A 12,678-nucleotide genomic window follows, 5' to 3' on the forward strand; every position below is an offset into this window, starting at 1 on the left:
CAGAATGAATGGATGTAGCAACAGGGTCTTTCATTAAAAGACTTCTTATGATTTGTGGATGCTTTTGAATTAAAATGGTAACGATCAGACATCTGTGGCTGCTGTTGTGGCCTTCTTGAAAGTCTCTCTATCACTATTCATCCTTAATAGATGATTGTATCAGCATGAGGTTTTAATTTGATGACTTCATGTGATGTATATGGCTAATTGGGTCTTTGTGAAAATAATGCTTCTCAGATATACAGTGTGACCACCACCTTCTAGAAAATCTAGCTATTACTGCTCCTTTTGAATGGTGATTTCTGCATGTTTTTTTTTACTAGAAGCAATCAGCCAACAAGCATGGTAATGCAAATTGCCCTTAGGGGCCATCCACAAAGTTCTTTAAACAGGTACAACCTCCATCCAATCCACAATCTCAGTTTAAACTTCCTTGAGAGTCAGTTGAAAGGCATGGTCACTGAAGAGCCCCAGGAAGGAAGTTTTCCAACCCTCCTTCCTTTCCTAAGGGGAGGGGACAGCCCTTAAGGAACTCAAACCCTTTTCTGCTGTGTCCAAAACATACCTGTTAGTGCTCATCTAGGCCTCTTTTCAAAGGTTTGATCAAACATCACAGATGATGTGTGGGTGCTTTCCATTGTGGGTGAGGATTACAGACTAGTTTCAGGACCATACCCATCCATCAAAGACCCCCTGTCCCCATGTCTTTTCATCAATCCAAACTGGTGAAATTAAAGAGGTGCACAGCCTTTGATTGAAAATGGCAATTGAGATGATTCTGAATAATCAGTCTCCCACATTATACTCCTGAATCTTCATGGTCACGAAGAAAAGCAGAAAGTTTCATATTGTAATTGATCTCTCCCCATGAAACCAGTTTCTTCTGGAGGAACCTTTCAAGATGGAGACCGCATCATCAGTTCTGAATGCAATGTTTCCATCAGATTGGGTGATCTCCATTGACTTTGAGGATGCCTACATGCAAATCCTGATATTTCCTCCACATTGCAGATGGGTCTGGTTTTGCTTGGACTGGAAAGTTTGCCAATTCCAGGTTATGCTGTTTGGAATTGCTTCTGTACCTGGAGTCTTCACCAGAGTTATATGAGTAGTAGTGGCATACCTCTGATTCCTGGAAATTCTGATTCTCCAGTATATTGACAAATGGCTGATCCACAGCATTCAAGTGTAGTCCCTCCATCCAGGATTTGTACCATTGCTGGTTGACAGTAACTTGGTTGGGTCTTTTACCCAATCTCAAGAAGTCAGAACTTATTCCATGCCAGGACTCTGTTTTCATGTGGATGAACTTACTTACCACTAGTTCAAGTCACATGGGACTGGATTGAATGCATCCTAACACTTCTAGAGGAACTATGAGCAAAGACGTTGTTTGTTCACCTTTACCTGTGCCTGTTGGGAACCTTGAACACTGCTTAGGATGTTGCTATATGTGTGTATAGTTTCTCCTTCTCACGAGGTGAAAACCACACAGAGATTGTCTGTCACCTCTGATTCCACTAAGATCAGATTCTCAGCACCACTGGCATTGGTAGTTGATTTGGACTGATTTCTGTCTGGGGTACCCATGCATGTACCCGACTCCATTTTTATGTTTGCTGTCATGTGAGACTCTGGTAGGTGTGATCATTTAGAACCTTAAGAAGGTTTAATTCACTGGGGTCATTGTAGTTCTCATGAATTGTCCCTCCAAATCAACAGTCTAGAAATTAAGGCTGTATTTCTAGCATTACAAAGTTGCATTGTCAGAGTAAGGGTTTGATGTGTCATGGTCTCCTCTGACAACTTGAAAGAGACATGTTCTTTCTCTTTGAATGAAGGTCTAGAACTTCCTTCACAAGGCAACCTTGGAAAAACTTTATCCTCCAAGTTTACCACGTTCCGGGAAAGAAGAATGTTTTAGCATACAGCTTGTCCAGGACAGGCAAAATTGTTTTTACAGAATGGTCTCTACACTACTCTTTAACACTTCCCCTTTTCACACTGTAGGGAAGCCTCTGGTGGACTTATTTGCAACCAGGCTGAACAACAAACTTCCTTTTATGTTTTTTCAGTACCGGATCAGAGAACATGGGCATTTGATGCATTCAGCTTGCATTGGGATCGTCTGTTCACATATAAGATTCAACCATTCTGATTGCTATCTCAAGTTCTATCAAAAGTCAGAAGTTTCACTGCTTATATCATTCTCATAGCCCCACTGTGGCTTCAGTCACTATTATTCAAAAATGTTCTAGACCTGTTTTAACTATTCTTCCGTGGAGAAAGTCATGAATGTGTTATTTTGGAGATCACATACTGCAGTGTTCCTTAACCCATGAGTCATGTCCGTAATCTGGGTCACCATTGTTTTGAGTGGGTTGCTGAGATCAGCCTTAATTTGAAATTTCCTACCCGAGTTGGTCACAAGGCTAACACCACAAACCTAATTTGAGTTGCTGTCCAACAAGGTGTAGAACCACTGACATACTGCCTTTTCTTCTTTTACTTCCACTCTTTCACGCAACAGAGTGCCAGTATTGTTTTCTTCACAATAGCTAATTGGTAATTATTTCATAATTAAAATCAGTTTTACACCCCACACCTCACACCCTATCCCAAAAACATTTCAGTATGTGGAATAATGATGGTTGGAAAGTCAGACTGGTTGGATAGGAGTTGAGGCTGTTTAAGGAAGGTACAGTATATGGAATAATGACTATTATAAGGACAGACTAGTTGGATAGGTGGTGTTATTTAAGGAAAGTACAAGATATGGAATAATGACTGTTGGAAAGTCAGAGTGGTTGGATAGATTTTTAAGGAAAGTACAAGATATGGAATAATGACTGTTGGAAGGTCAGTCTGAATAGATAGGAGATCTGGTTGTTCAAGGAAAGTTCCATTGTATTTATTTAGGTGCAGTTGTATCACTGTGTCTTCATTGTTGCATCTGAAAACTCAAACGGTTTATTTCCAGAGAATGTATTCACTTACTGAAACCGTAATAAGTATTGGATTAGAAATCATCAGATATTTTGGTACTGCTTATGTCAAGCTAAGATCTTTCATTCCATGATGATTTGCATATTTATCCATTTATGTGCTTTCTTTCCACTCACAGTGCTGAATTATGATGCACCACCTTTTGTATTTAGATTCCATTTTTCAGAGAAAATAAATCCAACCGCATAAATGTAATTAGTCAGTTACTTTTACTATTTCATTGATAGTAACCAGCACAATTATACTAAGCATTAGTTACCTAGATGTATTCAATTTTTTGTTAAACATATGAGGCATAATTAGTCCCATCTAATGCTAGCATTTCATTATTCATTATAATTAGCCTGCTAAAGGCACGTTTTCATTGGCACTGCTCTCAATTTGCACTGTAAAGGATACCCCATACAGTTTGCCTAATGAGTATTTGCTGTAAGTTATTACCCCCATTTACCACTTTATTGAAGCGTTAAAAATAATTTCTAGGTGCCTTTTTTTAAAATTTTGCACATGTCATAACTGTAGTATAGAAAATTGTTGTCTAGCAGGTATTAAAACTCTGGTATTATGTTTCGAACAGTGATGGCAATAGTGGGCATTATGATAAATGTTAAATGGTGGTATGTTATTGTATGGCACAGCAACACAAGTAGAGTATATCCTCACGTATAAGCAGAGTCCAACTGTAAAAACATAGATCATGATTTGCAATTGCATAATGTGCTGGCATTTTGAGACTGTGTTGCTTGTTTTCCTGATTACTCCTAGCAAACTGCATAGATACAGATTCACTGGCACATTATGTGACACCAGATCTTAGTCTGTTTAGTTTGCATTTTGACTTGACTTATAAGTGTGTATATACAGTAGTTTATTTAGTACAGAGACAGTTGGGCTAATCCAGTGATAGAATTTGAACCTGCACCCATTTGGTCATTAGTCTGGCACACTAACCACTGTACCACTGTAACTTCTACTCCTTTAGTTAACTTTTCATGCTGGACCTATTCTACATCCTCATGCATAGATGGGAGTCCTCAGTTGTAAATGTTCAGATTTAGTATTAGTTTATGGAAGTGGGGAGGTGTGTGTTGAAACCTTTTAATGGGTGTTGAAACCTTTTAATGGTGTATGTACCAGTGTGTGTGTGTGTGTGTGTATATATATATATATATATATATATATATATATATATATATATATATAGGGAGGTAATTAATGGTATGATGATTAATTAAAATAATCTAAGTCAAACAGCAGTATTCTGTTATGGTTTTCCAAATCACACACATACTCACTCATGTTATATTTGTAACAGAGTACATTTTTTGCATGTTCTTGAATTGAACAACTTCTGCTGATTTGTGTACATATTTTTGGAGTAAAGCTGAAGGACTTGCATGAGAATTTGTATAGGCTCATATGAATGTGTGTATAATTTACTTACTAACCCATGGCATTGATAGTACTGTCTTTATCCACACTTTGAAAAGCATTGGGGACATTGTGATGTCTTCTGCCTGCCCATAAGTTTATTTACTGGTCCATCTGTTCATTTCCACATACCTAAATTGCTGGATGAAAATTCACCAAACTTTGTGGCTAAATTGCCCTTAAAGAGATCATCTGCAAGATGGGTGTCCCATTTGGCATCCCTGGGAGGAAGGTTTGAAGCCAAAAGAACAGAAATTTAAATTTCAAGGACCTATTCAAATATTTTCTTTATAAATGCAGCCATATCAGAAAGACATATGGGTCACTGATTGAGGTGGTGGTGGTGGTGGTGGTTGGTGGTCATGTTGGGGTTATTTGCACAAAAATGTATGTCAGTTTGTGATGGTGGGCCATTGCAGTTCTGGTTTTCTTTGGCATGAACATAAAAATTAGAAATTTTGGCATTTATCATTTTTCATTTTTCAAATTAGTGCATATGCAGTAATGAGTTGAAGGATGTTACCATTTTTTAAAAGCTTAACATTATTATTGTTCCACTGATAATGGAAAGCTGTAACTGTTCATAAATTTAACCCTGTCTGCTGTCTGTGAAAGATAACATGATTGTAATCATACAAATATTTTAATTAAATGTATTTTCTAAAATGAGATAGTTATTTGACCCTACCATATTCCTTTTTGTTTTTATATCAGAGTAACTGTATTCCCTGTAGAAATTATTTTATTAATTATTCTCCAAAATCAAATTTTGTGGCCACAGGTTTTATTGAAATCATGGGACATTTCATTGGATCTGTCCATTTATCCATCTGTCCTTCCATCCATCCATCCCACTTTCATTTCCACACAGTCTCTTAATTTTTGTTGGATTTCAACTAAATTTGGTGTGATCTGGATACTGATGTGTTCAGTTGTCAGTGTTCTGCATCATTATTTAGCAGAATTGTTAGGCCCAATATATCCCTTGATTATGATTTTGATTTTAAGCAAATGGGGTATTCCACTTAACATTGTTGAACTTTTAGTTTAATTGGCACATTTCTGTCATTGTTTTTAGGAACAGTTTAGTAACATAACTTTGGCAAAATTAGTAACATAACTTAGGCAAAATTAGTAACATAACTTAGGCAAAATTAGTAACATAACTTAGGCAAAATTAGATTTTCAGCTTCATATATCATTGCTTAGTGGAGCTATGGCTGTTGATTGTTGGACCTCATTTTGTGTATTGCTTTATATTGATGAGATCTTCACCTGGGTTCCATTGTTAGCATTCTGCATCATTGTTGTACGTACCTTTACATATGTGTCTGACTATGTGTGCTATATCAATTTTCCTCCTCAAAACTACACTTCCCTACCTTCAGGAAAAATTTGGGGAACATCATTTTCTGGAATGTGCTTGTTACTTAGGGTATTTTTTTCTGCAGTCTGTGTGCACATATTTTCTATGTTCTTTTAAATTTCTCTTTTTTCTCATTGGATGAAAACTTATTCAGTTGTAGAAGTGGCAGTCATCTGATGATGTTATTTTATTACCTTTGAAAATTACATTACGCTTTAAATAATGGAAGTGAATGTCCTACAGTATATTAAATCTGAATACTCAGCTGCCTGGTACATGCAGACTTTGCAGGCAGTATCTTACAATTTCAAAATAAATTGGGCTCCCATGTGTTGGAAGTGCTTTTTAAGACCACCTGATCAGGCAATGAACTTCCCATTGCAAAATCTACCGTCTTTCAGTTCTCTCAGTTACAAAACATCACAAAGCATATAAGAATAAACGTAAGCAACTTTAGTCTGGGTTTTCATTCACAGGAGCATAATGTGTTGAAGTGCACTTGCACTTGAGGGAAGTTTAACAAAAAGCATAGGAAGAAGGGAGGGGGCATAGTTAAAATCACAAACCTTTTAATCACTGTTATTCATTTCAAGTTGATGGAATGTTTTTTGTTTAGAAATTGTTGTCGATGAAGTTTTCTGGAATATTTATATTTGTTTTCCTTTATTTCAGAGTCAGCCTGAGTTACCTAGTGATGAAGAACCACTTCCACCAGGCTGGGGCCTAGGCAAAGCTCCCAATGGCAGAACCTTTTACATCGACCATAATAATAAGATTACTCAATGGGTAACCACATGTCAGTTTTACATTAAAATCAGTCATGTAGCTGTAAGGAGAGAAATCATGTTGTGTAGTACAAAATTTTATAGATTCTGAGATTGCTCCAATGCATCAATTTTAGACCCAATGAAATACTGTCTCTTATGACAATAGGAATCTTTTCCTTTTTGATAAAAGTTCAGTATTTTGTAAAATCGTGACATTTGATACAAAAAATTTAAATGAATTTACATCAAAAGCTGCCTCAGGATGGCCGCACCAGATTTTGGGATAAAATACTTTAATTTGTAAATTACAATAAATACTCTTAGTCAAGCATAACTGCAAATTGCACAGTTGTTGTAGGGTTTAACACCATTTTTCAGTACAAGAAAAGTGCAGCCATTTATCTATTGACAGTACCTTATTCTGTTTGTCTTTTCTATTTTCCTGTCTTACTTTTTATTGAACCATATGCTGTTTAGATAACACACATCAGCATGCAGTTAGACATAAAATATGCTCTTTAGACAACACAACAGTATGCTCTTTAGATGACACACAACATACGATAAACACGCAACAATGAGCTGTTTAGACAATACACAACATGTAATAAACACACAACAATGAGCTGTTTAGACAACACACAACATGCAATAAACACACAACAACGAGCTGTTTAGACAGCGCAACATGCAAAAGACACAACAATGAGTTGTTTAGACAACACAACATGCAATAAATACACAACAATGAGCTGTTTAGACAGTGCAACATGCAAAAGACACAATGAGTTGTTTAGACAACACAACATATGATAAACACACAACAATGAGTTGTTTAGACAACACACAACAATGAGCTGTTTAGACAACACACAACATGCAATAAATACACAACAGTGAGCTGTTTAGACAGCGCAACATGCAAAAGACAACAATGAGCTGTTTAGACAACATGCAGTAAACACAACAATGAGCTGTTTAGACAACACACAACATGCAATAAACACACAACAATAAGCTGTTTAGACAACACACAATATGCAATAAATACACAACAATGAGCTGTTTAGACAGTGCAACATGCAAAAGACAGAACAATGAGTTGTTTAGACAACACAACATGCAGTAAACGCACAACAATGAGCTGTTTAGACAACACACAACATATGATAAACACACAACAGTGAACTGTTTAGACAACACACAACATGCAAAAAAACAACATTGATCTGTTTAGACAACACACATGCAATAAACACAACAATGAACTGTTTAGACAACACACAACATGCAATAAACACAACAAGAAACTGTTTAGACAATACACAGCATGCAATAAACACAACAATAAACTGTTTAGACAATACACATGCAATAAACACAACAATAAACTGTTTAAACAATACACATGCAATAAACGCAACATCGATCTGTTTAGACAACACACAGCATGCAATAAACACAACAATGAACTGTTTAGACAACACACAGCATGCAATAAACACAACAATAAACTGTTTAGACAATACACATGCAATAAACACAACATTGATCTGTTTAGACAACACACATGCAATAAACACAACAATGAACTGAACTGTTTAGACAACACACAACATGCAATAAACACAACAATAAACTGTTTAGACAATACACAACTTGCGATAAACACACAATAATGAACTGTTTAGACAAAACAAAACATACAATAAACACATGACAATTAACTTTTCGACAACACAACATGCAATAAACACAAAAATAAACTATTTAGACAACACACAACATGCATTTAACAACAATAAACTGTTTAGACAACACACAACATGCAATAAACAACAATAAATTGTTTAGACAACACACAACAGGCAATCAGCACACAACAATGAACTGTTTAGACAACATGTGATAAACACAACAGTGAACTGTTTAGTCAACACACATGCATTAAACTTACAGCAATGAACTGTTTAGACAACACACAACAATAACCTGTTTAGACAACACAACATGCAATACACACACTACACTGAGCTGTTTAGGCAACACACAAGATGTAGACCTGCCAACTCTTATTATTTTGCCTTAAGTCTTATGAAATTTACCCTTAAAATATGAAATTACGGCATACAAGCAAAAACTATGAAAAAATGATCATTGCCGAAAAATCTGGAAAATTTGTTCATCCGTGTTTGATTTGGATCTGGGTTTCATATTAGACATAGTGAAATTGTTCAGGGAACCAGACCAACTATACAGCTGCAAATCAGACGCTTTAAACTGCACGTATTTGTTCATGCGAAGAGCCTGAATGATCAAACTGTTGATCATTTAATTTTTTTAAAAATGGCGTCCAGGATGCGATGCACGTTTAAGATGAAACAAAAGGGGAATTAAGCCTATTGAAAAGTGTTAATAATCAACATAGAAAAATAAAAGGGAATATTCAGATTCTTGTGAATATAAGCTAGAAGGGACAAAGTTTATTGGACATCATGTGCCAATTTGAGTATGTACTTGTCTTACAGTCACTGTGTGTATGTGATTTTCTTATGGTCATTGTGTGTATGTGCTTGTCTTACAGTCACTGTGTATGTGATTGTCTTATGATCACTGTATGTGATTGTCTTATGGGCACTGTGTGTATGTGATTGTTGTACACTCACTATGTGATTGTTTTTATGGCCAAATTTGTGTATGTGCTTGTCTTAGGGTCACTGTGTGTATGTGATTGTCTTATGGGCACTTTGTGTATTTGCTTGTCTTAGGGTCTCTGTGTATGTGATTGTCTTATGGAGAGGTATTGTGTAGGGGGTGGGATTGTGTGAGAAGGGATGAATATATGACACAAGGAGGGGCATGCATTCATGGGCTTGTGTCATGCCCTGCAGTTGCTTTTGTGCCCTTACATAAGGTGTTTACCTATATTTGCTTCAGCCAGGCTGCAAATTGATACCTTCATGCACTTGGGGTAGTGTGGAGTGGAATACATGTTAACATGATTTGGTGTGGCATTCCATCTTGATCTTTTCAGTTGCTTCATGTAGGATAAATTCAGCCCTTATGAACCACTTGTAGGCCCAGTAGACTTGATCTGAAGTAGCCTTTATCACATCCATTTCAGGAGGATCCTAGAAAGCCTCGATCAACGAGTGTTCGGAAAAGTGGTGGAAGTGAAACACCGGAGGGTATCTGGAGAAGTTCCTCAAATGAAGACCTATTGAAAAATCTTGGTCCTTTACCAGTAAGTCAGCAGTTAAAAAATAGGTTGTTGTTTAATTGGTGTATGTTTGCACCATAGATTTTAAATAATCATTAGTTAGGCTCAGTGAAATAAAGGAAGCTATTGTACTACCCCTGACTTCAATATGAATGTTTAGCATTGGTGCCCACACGTGAAATAGCATGAATGTATATGTACAGCCTCACTGCATCTGAATCATTCTTTCAAGGTCCTAGGCAACAGTTTGGCATTGGTTTCATAGCACCTGCTCTACTGGGACAAGGCAGACAGGGCCAAATTTGTACATCTGTGTTCATTATTTGTACATTCTTGGTTAAGATTTGCATTTACATATTTCATATCCCAATGGAGAACTATGGTTGGAACTGTGCAGTCAAACATACCATTATGTCACATGACTTTATAAATATTTAGGTAGGTTGTCAGAGTCCCACCGGGTTACCTCTGCTGAGTGTATATGGAAACTATGTAGGAACAGTAGTGCATTTTTAAGAATAAATGTTTAAGAACTAATAATGCAAAACTAATTGACCAAGTTGTGCTAGCCATAACAGGATTGTTTGTACTGTTCCTAAGTAAGTAAGGTTGCCTGCCTATAAGTAATTACTTTTCAGACTTGAGCATATTTAATTTTTAATTATTCAGATGTTCGTTTTCGTCAGAAAATGTTGCATGCATGGACAAATATTGTTTTTCTTTACAAAGAAAGAAATAATAACATTGTATTCTTATTCTTATTCTTCTTATTCATATTCTTCTTATTCTTCTCATTCTTATTCTTCTTATTCTTATTCTCCTTATTGTTCTCATTCTTATTCTTCTTATTCTTCTCATTCTTATTCATATTCTTATTCATATTCTTCTTATTCATATTATTCTTATTCTTCTTATTCTTATTCTCCTTACTCTTCTCATTCTTATTCTTCTTATTCTTCTTATATTCTTCTTATTATTCTTATTCTTATTCTTCTTATTCTAATTATTCTCCTTATTCTTCTCATTCTTATTCTTATTCTTCTTCATATTCTTCTTATTCATATTCTTCTTATTCTTATTCATATTCTTCTTATTCTTCTCATTCTTATTCTTCTTATTCTTCTCATTCTTATTATTCTTATTCTTATTCTCCTTATTCTTCTCATTCTTATTATTCTTATTCTTCTTATATTCTTATTCTTCTTATTCATATTATTCTTATTCTTCTCATTCTTATTATTCTTATATTCTTCTTATTTTTCTCATTCTTATTCTCCTTATTCTCATTCTTATTCTTTTTATTCTTATTCTTCTTATTCATATTCTTCTTATTCTTCTTATTCTTATTATTCTTATTCTCCATATTTTTCTTATTCATATTCTTCTTCTTCTTCTCATTCTTATTCTTCTTATTCTCCTTATTCTTCTCATTCTTATTCTTCTTATTCTTATTCTTATTCTTCTTGTTCATATTCTTCTTATTCATATGCTTCTCATTCTTATTCTTCTTATTCTTATTCTCCTTATTCCGGCGGTTCGAGTCTAGGATTCAGCCAATGTGGGTATGTGAGAAAGCTTGCCAGTAGCTTCTCGTGGGTCGGTGGTTCTTTCTGGGGTTTTCCCAGGTTCTTCCTCCACCATTAATACTGGCTGCTATGTATAGCCTATCGTGTGCTGAAAAATGGCGTTAAGCCCCAAAACAACAACAAATCTTCTTATTCTTATTCCTGTTATTATTATTATTATTATATTATTATTATTAATATTATTATTATTGTATTCATATTTTTCTCTTTTTGTGGGGTTCCATTGGGAAATAACCTCCTAACTTTTATTTGTGGAGTGTAATTCTGACCATGATGGCATCCGGTAAGGAGTACAAGATGAGAGGCACTATTGCCAATTTCACTGTGCAGGAGTGACCATATTTTAGAGGAATCACCCCTTTCCACTGTACTGTTGGCTTTGCTACTGATGACATGGGATTTTCTGTCTTGCATGTGTTGTAGTATACAGTTACCATAACATTGATTTATGAAGCCCATGTGTGCTTACCTGACAGCAGAAGATGCATCCAACATGATAAAGAATGTTCATATCTCAAACCATGTGTATACAAATATAAAGATCTCCTAAGCAAAGAAATGTGATAGGGATTTTTTAAATGGGTTAATACCACTGTTCAGGAATAGCCAGAGCCACTCCATGCTTTATTTGCCATTGCCAAAAAAAAAAAAACATCTGAAAACCGCTCCGGTGGCCTAGTGGTTAGTGTCCGCCTCGGATGCGGGAGGTCGTGGGTTCGATCCCCGGCCGAGTCATACCAGAGACTTAAAAAATGGTACTAACAGCTGCCTCGCTTGGCATTCAGCATTAAGAGGTTAGTGTTAGGACTAGTCAGCCTGGTGTCAGGATAATGTGACTGGGTGGGACATCATGGTACATGTCTGCGGCATGATGCCCCAGTGCTAGACATCACTATAAACTGCCACATTGCAGACATCATAGCGATATGACTGAAAAATTGTTAAAGCTACATTAAAAATAAAAATCACAACACGTCACCAAGCATCTGAAACGAATGAGCTTATTAAAACATGTCAACACATGAAGTTCCTTTTGAATAATAACTATATGAAATTATCTTGTATTACATAATGTGTGTTACATAATGTAATAATTAACATTGTGGAACCATGCGTACAAATATTGATGTACAATCTTTGATTAAAGGTGAAAGAAATGGATTTTCAAACATTTTCTACTCTATTTTGTAGCCTGGCTGGGAAGAAAGAACACATACAGATGGAAGAGTGTTTTATATTAACCACCGTAAGTATTTATTAACTTAAACTACAACATTACATCACTATAGGATATAGGTGATA

General features: G+C 35.7%; 1 protein-coding gene across 5 annotated transcripts in view; it reads left to right on the top strand.

Annotated features, from left to right (window-relative positions):
• Window positions 1-12,678, top strand: part of LOC149801705 (E3 ubiquitin-protein ligase NEDD4-like) — a 110,181-nt gene that overhangs the window by 45,937 nt on the left and 51,566 nt on the right. For all 5 annotated transcript variants that reach the window (XM_089955975.1, XM_089955977.1, XM_089955976.1 and 2 more), the window contains 3 exons: window positions 6,476-6,589; window positions 9,695-9,814; window positions 12,568-12,622. In XM_089955975.1, the coding sequence (XP_089812101.1) occupies window positions 6,476-6,589; window positions 9,695-9,814; window positions 12,568-12,622 (289 nt within the window). The remainder of the gene's footprint in view (window positions 1-6,475; window positions 6,590-9,694; window positions 9,815-12,567; window positions 12,623-12,678) is intronic.

Source organism: Sinohyriopsis cumingii, chromosome 4 (assembly GCF_028554795.1).
Source record: "Sinohyriopsis cumingii isolate HCF-2022 chromosome 4, ASM2855479v2, whole genome shotgun sequence".
Lineage (NCBI taxonomy): Eukaryota > Metazoa > Mollusca > Bivalvia > Unionida > Unionidae > Sinohyriopsis > Sinohyriopsis cumingii.